Source organism: Watersipora subatra, chromosome 3 (genome assembly GCF_963576615.1).
Source record: "Watersipora subatra chromosome 3, tzWatSuba1.1, whole genome shotgun sequence".
NCBI classification, from domain to species: domain Eukaryota; kingdom Metazoa; phylum Bryozoa; class Gymnolaemata; order Cheilostomatida; family Watersiporidae; genus Watersipora; species Watersipora subatra.
Genome location: NC_088710.1, coordinates 21,012,391 through 21,026,265, shown reverse-complemented (window position 1 = coordinate 21,026,265; position 13,875 = coordinate 21,012,391). Strand labels below are relative to the sequence as shown.

At 36.1% G+C, this 13,875-nt stretch overlaps 1 protein-coding gene across 2 annotated transcripts in view; it reads left to right on the top strand.

Annotated features, from left to right (window-relative positions):
- The window catches only part of LOC137391712 (6-phosphofructo-2-kinase/fructose-2,6-bisphosphatase-like), a 47,247-nt gene extending 38,451 nt beyond the window's left edge, over positions 1-8,796 (top strand). For both annotated transcript variants that reach the window (XM_068078244.1, XM_068078242.1), the window contains exons 10-13: positions 430-534; positions 3,818-3,947; positions 5,986-6,113; positions 8,362-8,796. In XM_068078244.1, coding sequence (XP_067934345.1) covers positions 430-534; positions 3,818-3,947; positions 5,986-6,113; positions 8,362-8,421 — 423 coding nt within the window. In that variant the 3' untranslated portion in view covers positions 8,422-8,796. The remainder of the gene's footprint in view (positions 1-429; positions 535-3,817; positions 3,948-5,985; positions 6,114-8,361) is intronic.
- The last annotated feature ends 5,079 nt before the right edge of the window (positions 8,797-13,875 follow it).

Genomic DNA, 13,875 nt, shown 5'->3' with positions numbered 1-13,875 from the left:
GCATCAATGTAAATAGATTGGGAATATGATGCAAGGACTTGACATGCATTAGTTCTGTGGAAAATAACAAAGACATGCTATACAGTATTCCAAACTGCCAAATTTTTCTAGGACAAGTCTTATATTTTTATCTAACTCGTTGACCTATTTTTTCAATCTTGCAACACCGATATTCATCTTTTCATAAGACTGTTAGCGTTCATAGTTTTGCAGCTTTTATCATAAGGTCTACTTGTTTGTGGTGTGAATTTGGAATAGTATTTAAATACTACATTAAGCCGGGTTCCCATATCGATTGCGAGACCTCGGCGGTAGCTTGCGCAGCAAAACGCTAGGCTCGGCGGCTTCTATTCACAGATAAAGCTGCATCTTGTACCAAATGCAGCGAAATAAATTTTAAAATAATAGCAAATAATGACTTGTTTAAAGGGTGTGTGTGAGGAAATGACATACGAGGAAATCCAGAAGGAGCATCCCAGAGAGTTTGCCCTGAGAGACGATGATAAATACCATTACAGGTATCCTAAAGGAGAGGTAAGATTTGTAACGGCTGGTATCTTTTATTTGGCAAGGTTAGGGGTCCTCTTATCGCTAACCATGCTTCCTAGTCTTTGTTCCAAAACTGAGCTGTGCTCTCTGGCATAGCCTTTACTTCCTAGCCTAGTTTTTGTTCTTCAGCCTAGCCTTTGCTCCACAACTGAGTTGCGCTTTTTTGCCTAGCCTTTACTTCCTAGATTTCATTTAAAATAATATAAAAGCTTGGAGTGATTTAAATTTTTCCAGTTCAAAAAAAAATTTTTGACACAAACTTTCACATACAGTGAAACTCGGATAACTCAAACTTCAAGGGACCGAGCAAAAGTGTTCGAATTATCAGAGTGTTCAAGTTATCAGAGCACTGTCACAAGTCCATGTATTTACTTATTTATTAGTAGATACATGAACATATACAAACTATAATATAAATCAAAAGCACAAATGGCTTGTTTCAAATTAAATGCTTCTAATGTAAAGTTTAAAACGTTTTTATCAAAAAGTATAGAGATTTTTCTATCACTTGAGATTGGTTTGTTGTTTGAGGTGATGTTATTGCCAGGACGTTTTTAGATTGACATTGGCAAAACTTGATCGTTGCTGAAATACTCAAAGAAAAGACATCTTTTTCTTTTGAGCGTGTTACCCACGATCAATTTTGCCGATCTTTCTTGAAGTTTATGGAAAGATTACCTTACTTTACCTGGGATTCGTTAAGAGCAACACTCCGAGGCAGTTCAATTAAAAGTTTTACGAGGTTTTACGGTACATTGTATATCACTCACGCTTTTTGAATGGATACTTATTGAATGTACACACGTATTTTGTGTTTAGGTCAAACGATGAATAGTTTTTTTTAGCTAAGACAAAGTATACGTTTGATTTCAACAATTTTTAAGACGTTTTAAACATTCAACATTCCGACGTTAATTCAACACGGAATCAACGTCGGAAAACTATTCATCACGGGCTAGCCGGGTCACGCACTCAATGATTTTCGCCACGCAAATACAAAACAAAAACAACATGCTGTTTTTGTTTTGTATGTGCGTGGCGAAAATCCTTGCGCCCGTGACCCGGCTAGCCCGTTCTATTCATCGTATAGCAGTATAAATCAAATTTCACCAAACCTTTAGAACAGTCGTTGACAAAAATATTTTGCCGATAGAGGTAATAACGACGCTTATGAATTACGAAAAGTTGAGGTTTACCTCTATGGCTTGGAATAGTGCTGGGCACGAGTACTTCTTGGTCAACGGGTTTAGACCCGCCCCCTTCTGTTCGGGTTTTTCGAGTATCGGGTAGCTAGTAGTGCTAGGCTCGGGTATTCCTTTGCCTACGGGTTTTTCGGGTATCGGGTTTGTTGATATGGATTTTATGTTTAAATTTTCTAAACAGATATATCTTCAAATTTACAAAGCAATTATATTTCTTTTCTATTTATTTATTATTTTTCAGTTTTCATTGACTGACATTCGTACTCGCAGCGTTAACAGGTGGATTGTTAAACAGTCAAGATAGTCTGGGGCTACAGGGCATTTTCATGTCAACAGGTGGCAGAAGATAGGGTCTATGGTAGCTTAATACTTAAGCATGTTCTATGTACCTCTCTGACTTTTTGTAGATGGTGCTCCAAATCTCATAAAAAAACTTTACATTATCGGCTTTTTCCGTTAGTAAGGCTTGTTGGCTTAGTAAAACTTGGTTATAATGAATTATGTAATCCATAATAGCTAGTTGTGGTAATCAATTTAAACAGAGTTATTAAATCTTCACCGCTACTATCAACGCTGATAGCTTTTCCTCACAAGGCGATAGCGGAAACAGACTAAGGACCTATGTGTTATCGGTGATAGCGAACACGCGCCGTATTAAAAATGGCATAGATTTGTTTACGAAGCCGATTTGGCTAATTGCGCAAATAAAATTTGATGTATTTCTTCTCACCTTTTAATGACAAGTAATCACTGCCTGACTACAATATTTCTAGTAGGCATAGTAAATAAGGTATGATATATTTTATTCTATTTATTAAATTAAAGACTCGTTAAACCCCATTGTCATGCCTCCTTAGCAAAAATGACACAGAAATGCCCTGTGGTCCCAGACTAAGAGCGCAGGGTGCAATAGACCGAGTTTTTGTTAACACTACCCGACGGATCCGTGTACCAAAACCCGAACTTGAAAGTCAAAACCCGAACCCGAAGGACCGGAATACCCGAAATCTCTATTACCCGATACTCGAGAGAAGATAAACCCACGAGTTCAACGAGTATTACTACCCGTGCCCAGCACTAGCTTGGAATAAAGTGATTTTCTAAAGCGATAGCAACCGTTTCGGTAGCCGTTGGGAAAAAAACAGTTCGTTATAACAGTGTTGAATTCGAGTTATATAGAGCCATTTATCATTGCGTGGGAACGGACCAAGCAAATCCAGTCGAGTTAACCATGTGTTCGCTATATCCGAGGGCGAGTTATCCATGTTTCACTGTATCTGCTTTTTATCAGCAGTTTATAACTCTTAAGGTTTGCTCTTTGGTGCCAGATTTCTAGATGTTTCCAAGCGTAAAACTGGTCGAGCGACATATCGTCACGTCTGTGTAAATATCTTATTTGTGTTATTCTAATTACTCCTCTTAACTTGTTGTAATTCTTGTTGCTGATGAAGGAATGCAATTCAATATATCTCCCGAGTGGCCAAGCAATACCTAGCTAATTTGAAATCTCTTTTGTTTGGTTGTCAAATTGCTTTAAAAATACTACCAAGGAAAAGATTTTATCAGCTGAAATAATTGATCGCTAACCTTTATGAAGTTCATTTTATATTAATGCATGTTTCCTAAACCTTTCTGACTTTTGGTCGAAAAAGACAGTTTAATAAAAATACAATAAATATGAAATATTGTAACAAAATGGTAAACATTGATGTTTGTGATCAAGCTGTAGTCAGATAACCGAAAAAAACTGTTTCTATTTTTCTGCAAAAACTGAAGTTTATATCTTTTTGCCATCTACTATAAATAGCGATATGAAGTTTGCACTAAAGAAATGTAGGCAGTGATAAGACAAACCGAAAAGTGAATGACAAGTAAATAAATCTGAATTTGCCTCATTTACTCTCATTCTATTTACTGCCATGGGGGCAATTCTAATGGAAGTTTGGAAAATGTAATTTGAGTGACATAGTCATTGACAAGGCTGTGCAGGTACTTTATACCATCATGTGATCAGAGTTTGGGTGGCAAGGATTAGCGAGTGTCGTAAATCAGCCTGTATACTGTAGTCATATGTTGACCTTGTGACCCGAGTTGAACCAGTTATTATGGAGCTCGAGCGGCAGGAGAATGTTCTTGTGATTGCGCACCAGGCTGTAGTCAGATGTCTATTGGCCTACTTTCTAGATAAACCAGCAGGTAAGATCTATGCGCTAAGTTCGTTTCTAGTAGTCAAGTAGTAAATTCTGATCCTCTGGTCTCACTCCCCAACTGTCTGTAACTGAGCACCACTCGTCAAGTGAAGCCTTGAATTTTAAGTTTGTTTCTGTGTCACATAAACACTTTGTATGCAAATTTCAACTTTATGTAAAAAAAATTATTTGTCTGAACAGTTAGACACACTTGGCAGAATTTTGTAAAGATTTCCAGCAGACTATTTGGAGCTTCAAAATGGTCTTTGTAGAATACTTACATCGATTCCAATTGTGCAGTTTCTACTCAGTTGTTTTGATTTGCGGTGTATGAACCCTCAGTGTACGTAAGTGTACATAAGTTGACAACCTTTAATATGTTCTATACTGTGAGATATTCTATACAATAGGTGCTCCTGCATTGTAAATAATCTGTTCCAGGAACGTTTACGTTATAATAACAGTCAAATACATGTAAATTGCCTAATCTGTTCCAAGATCTTTCCAAACTCACCCCTTTGGCCTTACAAAAAGGAAAAACCTAACTTAACTTTTTTAATTTGTTGGTTGTACTATAACTGCAGTATTATTGGTTTGCATCGACAACCTTTCTCCTTTTTCTGATCAACTTCACTGGTTTTATAGACTTTGGGTGCAGTAATTTTGTAATAGTTAACGGGGAATGAACATCTTCGACGTCCATTCACAACAATTTGTTTATTTTATCTAGACATCAAAGTCTATTCTGCAAAGTAAAACCAATAACAAATACTTTATACGTCTACAATAAAGCAAAACAACAACATTTTTACAATAAAAAAGGGTGGTGTTTACCTGTTTATCGTCTATTTGTACCCAGGGGTCAAGGTTAGTATAAAATATAACTTTTGGTGGTACTCAAGCTCATGACATTCAGATTGGAAGACCGACACTGTAACACCTGCGCCAATTGATTGCTTTTAAATATTTATGAACAATTGCGCAGCTCCCTATTCTCTGTTTTGTCAACACATCTGACGACCTATCACGAAGAGCTAAAATTTCATGAAAGTTGTATATGTAGATACAACGCTATACAAATGTCAGTTTTTTTCCTAAGTGTGGCGAGATACGTTACCATTCAAGTCAAATTCGAAAACTTGCCCCGACTTGACGCTTCATGTTATATGGAATTTTTTACATAGTATAAAGCAAAAACTTTGCATAATCTTTTTACATTATCTGGAATTTATGTTATAGGAGGTATATACATTATAGGAGCATCTACTGTACTAGTATTTAGGTCATAAGTCATGGGCAACCATTAATATGAGCCATTATAGGAGTGTCTTCTGTGCTAGTATTTAGGTCATAAGTCAAGGGCAACCATTGATATGAGCCATTATAGGAGTGTCTTCTGTGCTAGTATTTAGGTCATAAGTCAAGGGCAACCATTGCTATGAGCCATTATAGGAGTGTCTACTGTGCTAGTATTTAGGTCATAAGTCAAGGGCAACCATCGATATGAGCCATTATAGGAGTGTCTTCTGTGCTAGTATTTAGGTCATAAGTCATGGGCAACCATTAATATGAGCCATAATAGGAGTCTCCACTGTGCTAGTATTTGATCATAAGTCATAGGCAACCATTGATATGAGCTATATAACCTTCTAGCATTTAACCAGATGGTTGACAAATCTTGAAATGAGCACTTAAACCATGGACAGGCAACTCTTAAAAGCTCATGCAATTATTTCCATCATGTGTCTTACACTAACAACTACTTTTTGAGGTTTTCAAAGCATTTTCAACTATGACAAGTCGTTTTGGTTTTCAACGTTTGATCACTTTAGCTAACTCGCATTTAAACAGTGGTGGACAACTCCTGATATTATCAGTTCTATACTTTATACTGATAGTTGGATCAGCTGTTTTGTCAGTTCTTTCTTGTTGTACCGCCTCACAATCGGTCTTTCCTACTGGGTAAAAAGGTTACCTCTTACTACTGTTAAGGAGTTGTCCACTCTTGGAGGACTTTTGCCGAGATTGATGTTCTGGTTTTGCAGAGAAGTTACCATATATGAATGTTCCACTTCACACAGTCTTCAAGCTCACCCCATATGCTTATGGATGTAAGGTGGAGTCAATTTCAATAAACGTGCCTACTGTACAGACACATAGAGAGAAACCAAAGGTATTTTCATTGCTGATAGTTTTGGAGTTATGGACTCTTAGACAGTTTATCCTTGGCTACTTATTAAACATGAACTTACCCAAAGTTTCAGGAGGTTTTATCAGGAAGTGTCGATGGTTTTCTATCTTTTGCGATGGTTTTTGATGTTGAAGGTCGCCTGACTGCCAGAATGTTTCTAGATTAAAATTGACAAAACTTGATCATTGCTAAAATGCTCAGATTCAAGCAAAAGCGCGATTATGACGACGTCTATAGTTGCACTTCAGCAAAGAGACCTATGAAATAGAGGCGCGTAACACTGCAACTTAAACACAATAGCTAATATCAATAATGAGAGAGAGAGAGAGAGACAGTCACGCAACTAGTGACATCATTTCAGCTTGTGACTATTTTAACCGCGATCAAGTTTTGTCAATTTTAATCATAAAACTCCTTGCACTCAAAAACCAAAAACAATCACAAATGATAGAGAAATACCCATTCATTCTGGTAAAATCTGCTAAAACTCTGTGTATACTCATCTTTAACTGATTGTGTATGATGTGAAGGCGGGGCTTAGCAAGTTAAACCAATGATATAGCGTTTACCTCATAGTCCTTGTAAGGCTTGGGGCTGTTTCCTTTTGGGTAAGTATGTGATCTGTTGGTTGCTTAATTCTACTGAAATCCTCTAAAAGCTGATATGGTAGAAATGCGTAGGGAGTAGCCATGCATTTGGAAATATGGCAGTCTAGAGTGGCAGAGCTACAAGCTGGGGTTCAATACTAAGTAAAGATCAATGGTAGTGTCCGGAAGGGCACCTGATATTGCATGCCAGATTAATAATGTAAATTAATTTTGACAGCTTTGGAGATTCAGGACTAAAACTGTCTGGCTTGAAGAGAATATTGTTTTTAAACATATTTCCAAGTTACCCTTGGTTGTTTTGCAAAATATATCAATTTTGGATCATAAGTTGCTATTCGAATTCAGTTCTTTGCTGAAAAGCGAAATACCGAAAGTCTTTTTACAAAGGTTTATATAACCAAGCTGGTGTGCGAGTGACAGCTTCTCACCGATTGTTAGGTATCAGATGGTCATACATACCTCCTTTCTTAGTCTCTTCCCTATGTCAAACCCTGCATACGTTAGCCCAATAGCTATTATACATACCGTGCGCTACAACTAATAATTTGAATATTTTTCTCTGCATTTCCATCAGCTATTTATTGAACACTTAATGAGCACTTCAGCCAGTTTAGCACTTCAGTAAATGACTTGCAACCATGGATTACTAATTATGATGCACAAAATTTATAAAGTTGTCATCTCTTGTACCATGTTCATTGGAGAGGAGCAGCTTCTCACATTGTATTCTACCTCATTCATTAGATTTTTTTGAAGACGGAAACATTATTCTAGTAATATTCCAATTATTATTAATTGGTGAGCTGGTTAGTGATGTCAAGTGTTAAATTTCATACTTACAACTAAAAGATTGCTGGGTGAATTACAGCCAGAAACCATTTCATTTAGCCGTTCTCACCATTTTATAAATCACACTTTGGAAGTAAAAGTCACATAATAAATATGATGGTGAGGCACTTATGGGGTCTAGAATGTTTGACCGGTGAACAAAAGGTTGGGGTATGGTTCGGAGAATGGCCTAGGAGAAGTATATATCTATGTAGTTTGGCACATTTGATGCATTTTATGCGCGCTGCCCCACTGTTCTGATGAGCAAATCACTACGTATTTTATTCTTTCTTTAATGGTCATCAATCATCTTTATCATTTTATCTATGACCTTACTTGGCTTCGTGCACTGCTCGTAAATGGAGTTCATATGCATTCAAATATTTTGGAGAGATAAAAGCTGTTCATATTCATTCAAACTGGTCGAAAGCACCTATCAACAATGTAGATTGGTGGTCAGGCTGAATAGGGATCATTTGTAAGATAAAAAAGCAAAGCATGATAAACAAAAAACTAAGCAGCGGTGTTTCTGTGTTTTGAACTCTGTCAAGCCGAGTCGCAGTAAATACGTAGCATTTAACAGTTTTACTCTAGGCAAACTTATTTTTTTCATCTCAACTTATAATTGGGTTAAACGATACCTTAACACCTTAAATGATATCTTAACCTGTGATACGTTACCTCTCTGGTTTTTATGTCTGGTTTGTTGGATTTATCTTACCATTGTTCAAAGAACAGCTCAGAAGTACTAAATGAGCACATCATGGTACACTCACTCGTCCGTCTGCTTGTAGATCGTGAGCACAACTCGAACAGATGCCGATGCTCTAGCCACAGTTCCTGCCCATTCCTAGCAGCAATTCCGTAGATTTCAATATAGGCCATTATTTTTACCAGTCGTCTATATACCTTTTAATGAATATTATCATATATCTATTATCGTACATCTATTTGGCTCACACAATTAATTCACATATTTATCTGATTTTTTTCGAATCTCATTTTCAAGAGGTAGCTCCTACCTCAATCAGACATGCAAAAGATTTTGATTGTGATATATTTTGAAAGGTAAAAAAGAAATTTATTATTTTTGTAGCCTATCGAGGTCATTGATTGATAATTATACTCGGTCTTACTAATAGATAATTGGCGGTTAATTGTTTGTTTGACAACTTCTGGAGAATACAAAGGTAGAATTTCTGCTGCCTAATCAATCAGTACGGCCATTATTCTGCTCTGAGCACGCTGATTGTTTTAGCAACTCTCTTCGCATGTACATCCAAGTCTTAATGAATTCTGTAATAGTCATAGTTTGGCTTCATCGCCTATTTTCATATAATGTTGTTTCCACTTCACCTCACTATAGCTTTCAACTCTGATTAGCGATGCGTACAACTTAGTCTTTGATCCATGAAATCAACATTTTCTTAAATATTTTACCACAAATGGCCATCAACTCAAACAGTTGTTTTGCAAGATGTTCATGGGGCCCTTGCAACATATCCAGTACACGCATCTTGTGGGTGTATTTTTATAACTGCCATTGCAGCTGTCAGAATCTGACAACGCAAGGTTTGTATAGGTGAGTAAACAGACCACAGGTCTGAATTTTGCATTTATGGCACGCTTCAACAGGTGCCTTGATGTAATTTCTTATCTCTAAGATCAGATAAGATAAAGGAGATAAGGTGTCAGCTTGTCAAATTACTAAACAACATCATAAGACAGCAGCTGATTTCTATCAAAGATTTACCATCTTAGCTGATAGGCATTGTGGTTCAAGGTATGGTGAACCGTTTGTGGTCAGCAGAAACCTAAATTCGTTGGTCCTTTTAAGGCCCAATGCTGACCTTCAACCTTGGCATTGCTCATCGGCATCATTTTTTTTTCAATGTTTCTGAGCTCTAATTCTGTAGACTCAAATTATTCAGCAAACCATTGTTGAAATAATATTTTCATAGATGTCTCCCTCCAGTTCAACAATACATGTATTACCTCCAATCGGATTTTAGCCAATTATAGCATTGAATTATATAGCAATTACAGCATGCCAATTGCTAGCATTACAATTAGTCAATTTATTTCTAAAATACTCAACATTAAGGACAAAAACTCAATTTAGAATGCCTTTTATGACAGCATGTTATACATGTATATCAACTCAAATTAAGTTCATTGACCCCTTACACCTTGTGCTACGGTAATGCGATTGTTTTAATAATTTGTATGTCGTCTAGCTGTCATATATATAGCTCAAGTTCAGCATCAAATAGACAAAATGAATAGATCCATCTCTGAAATATCCACTGTGAAAATGGTTTGGCATTTTGCAATGAATAGCATGCACAATTAGCTGGTTCACCATGTTCTCTAGTTCAGGAATCGGATGGCCCAGCTTTCTGAGTAGTACTACTACTTCACAGTTCTGGCTGTGGTTACTGCACAACCTTGATTCATTCTGCACAGACTCGAATGGGTAAGACCAATTGATCTCGCAAGGTAATAGCTGAAACTGAATATTTCTACGTGGCAGAGTTGAGACTAGCAAGTGTTCCATCATTTTCATCTGTTGAGACATTTTTTATAAAAACAGGTTTATTATAACTGTAATATGCATAACATAGTAGAGAAGAAATGAATAAATTTGTTTTGTTGTTGTTTCCTGCGTGGGAAATTGTAAATTCTGCATTATAATTTCACATTGTATTATAATTGCAGGAATTCTCTTGTAATTATAATACATTGTGAAGTATTGCGAAGCATACTCAAGCTATGACAGGTATGGGCAGGTTGCTAAACAACTGTGCTGAGCATACATGTAGTCTTAACAGACTAACTTCATTATAAACAACCTTTTTACAAAATAAACATTTATTTTGACCTAATATTATTTACATACATACATGTATAAGGAAAATTTGAGCACCACTTGAAAGTTCTATTGGTGAGAAGTTACAATAATCTATTTAAGTGTGCCTCAGCAAGTGAAATATTTATTAGGATAGTAATTCAAATATTTTACTAAAGCTAGTTTCAGTTTTCAAAGTATTGTAGAGAAGTATGAGATTATAAAATATTTTGTTTAAGTTTGTTTTAGCTGTTAAAACATTCTTTTAAAATCTGCTGACCAACTGCAGCCTAGTGGTGTAGTGGCCTAGAATGACTGACTTGTATACAACAGGTTGGGGTTCAAATCCCCAAAAAGGTGGTTAGTGGTGATAGGAATGACTTCCAACCTTAAATTGCTCTCTGCAACTGGACATGCCTCCATTATTGAGGTTCCCCTATCACTGGTCACAGACATGTGATTACAGATTACAAGATTACAGAGACATTATTCACGCAACGACATTCTCAAAAAAACGTGCGCAGCCTCTGCTAAGCTGACAGCATATTCCATCTTCAAGGGATTACTCAAACAAAATCCACGTTAGGAAAAAACTACATTTCATTAAAGTTTGTTCCAAAAGTTCAAATATTTTATTAAATTCTGTTTCTGTAGTTAATGGTTTGCTGCACCAGCAATAAAGTTGAAGAAACCAATTTTTAGACACTTGGTTTTTAGCTCGGTTCTCCTACGCCAAGTCATACAATGATATATTGTTCAAGGTTGCAGATTGCACTTAAGCGATGGGAAGGTCTGTCAGTTTCTTTTGTTTCTCAAGCTGTCGAATTTAACCTATTTCAGAATTGCAATAGCAGCAACATCTGACCTTTCCTTTACTGCAATGAAATTTTCATTTGCCAAGAAGCTAATTCGCCACCCCTTCTAGCTAACACTCGTGTGGCATAATGGAGTTAAGACTGGCTAGCTATATGCCACACGGACCTGTTGGGATATACTTTTATAGGGCATGCTCTTTTCAAATTAGTTATGGTATTTCATATGAAAATGATAGATCCAACCTTTGGACAGATGCTCTGTTAGGCCGAGCTAACATTTTGAATGTTGTCTTGCAAAAGTCAGTGAGGGTTGAGGTTGTGCTAGCTAGTTCTCTGTTGTTCTAACTCTTTTCTTCTCCTTAGACTGTCTCACTTCATCATGTCAAACATCACAACTATATTAGACAGTGTTACACTGTTGGATTATATTGAATGCTTAAGTGGAAGACAACTCCAAATGCAAGAGCAGGTATGGTAGTAATAGCGCTGTAAATGGTGTGCTACATAAACAAACATTTGTTTTTAGACATTTTGAGTATAATGTGAGTTATGATATTATGATTTAGTGCAATTTAGAAAGGTTTAAAACTAATTCTCTTTAATTGGTTCAAATTTTCTTTCATTTTTCCAGTCGGTCAACTGTTAAGAGATTTGATTTTGCTGGGAAGTGCTGCTGCAATATTGTGTGATTTTTTTGAGCCAAACTAGATGTTACATTTTGCTCAGTTAATACATTAAAAATAGCTTTATTTTATTCCCATTTTCAAAACCATGTCTTATCTGCAGTGAATGCTTAGAGATGGACACGGTGCAAACTAAGCTGGGTGTATAGCAAATTTTTGACAACTTTTCCATCCTTCTATGTTGATGTTGCAATGTAATGTGTGGAGGATTTTTATAAAAGCTTAATAAATGTTCACAATAATAATGTTTCTTGCCATCATATTTCCTAAAACATGATTTTTTTCTATTTTTGATTTTTATGCAATAGTTTTACGCCATAAAAAGAAATTTCATAACTTTACCACATTTAATAACACAATTCTATAGAAGTTAATTTTATTGAGTCAGTTTTAGCACATCTTTTAATTATTTTACCGTTTGATGAAATTAATTTTTAAATTATGATAATCATTAAAATCAGTTGATACCTTGATATGTTTAGCCAGAGTTAATGATAAGGCTGTTTGAGCGGAGGAGTGGTGGTACTGGCCCTATTTGCGTCTGAGGTTTTGTGTCAGTAAGCTCAGTGCATCAGCTTGTAACACAAGTACACCACATCTCATGCATGCTATCATGACACGTTGTCAAATCTTTCTTGTAACGCTGTCATATTATGATAATATTATTCTTATGATTATGCAGCATAATTACATTTTTGCGGTGTTATCCAAATGGTCGTAAACAATGATTCTCAAATTTCGAAACACAATCCTGCTCCCGGTTTTAATCTACAACTACTATTTATCGCATGCATGACTAGCCAGACAACAGAAGCTGCCTTGAATACGAAACATAGTTGTGTGCACTGTTTTAGTTGTCAAATGAATTATCAAGGTTTCCTTGTGTTCAATGCACATTTTTATCACCTGCCCTCCTTTGCCGCTTTTCTCGCGCTACCTGTCATTTTGCTTAAGAGCCTAAATTAGGTTGACATCTCCAGAGCACCTGTCAGATGTCATCAATTTGTAGTTACTCATAAGTTTTAGTACGTATGCTGTAACTATTTGCTTTATAAGGAAGAGTGTGGTGGACAGATTAATTAAGCCGTAAATGTGGGAGATAGATTATTGGCCTGTAAAATGTTAAAAGACGCGGTGATGAGTAGAGCCATAAAAGTTACGACTAAGAATGCAATATAGATAAGGGTCAAGGATAAGTTTATTCACAAACATCGCTTTTCTTCCCAGTAAAAATAATTTATCGGCTTCGAATAAACAACTCACTTAAACTTTCCTTATTTTAAAGAAAATAATTTTTGTAGGTTTTAAACAGTTACTGAGTGTTATTTACATAAAGAGTCTAAAAACTTGTCGTGAAATGATTTGCGGTGATAATGAAAGAAGTTTCGCGCATCGCCAGAATTAATGGTATAATATGTTTTTGTAGTTGCGATAATTTAGTTGCAAATGAAATGAAAAACGTAAAAATAGAAAAAAGGACAAATCTAAATATAATAGCAACAGTAAAGCCTGGAGTTGTCACGCTTCTTCTAGCGCATTCGAGGTTATTAGTAAAAATGGAGACATGATTAGAAAGCAGTGTAGCCACTGGCTTTGAAAATAAAGCAAATATCCAGCAGCGCTGGGCCTACTGTTAGTTTATGTTTTTAGTAGTGAGTTTAGAGTAGCAAATGAACTGAAAAAAGTAACAATAGAAAAAAGATAAATATAATAAAAACAGAAGCGCGTGGAGTTCTTTGAAATTCTACTAAAATTCACTTACATTTGAAACATAATAAACTTTTATTTTTGTAACTAGCTAACAGTTTGAAAAATAAGATAACTGAACTGATATTAGCCTTATGAAACTGGGCTACGTCTCCCTCGCCTGGTGATAAGAATTTCTAATCAACGCCAGCTCAGCAGAGGGACTCCAATTACTCAGCCAGAATTGTCTCAACAGAAGTTGACATTTCTCTTTCT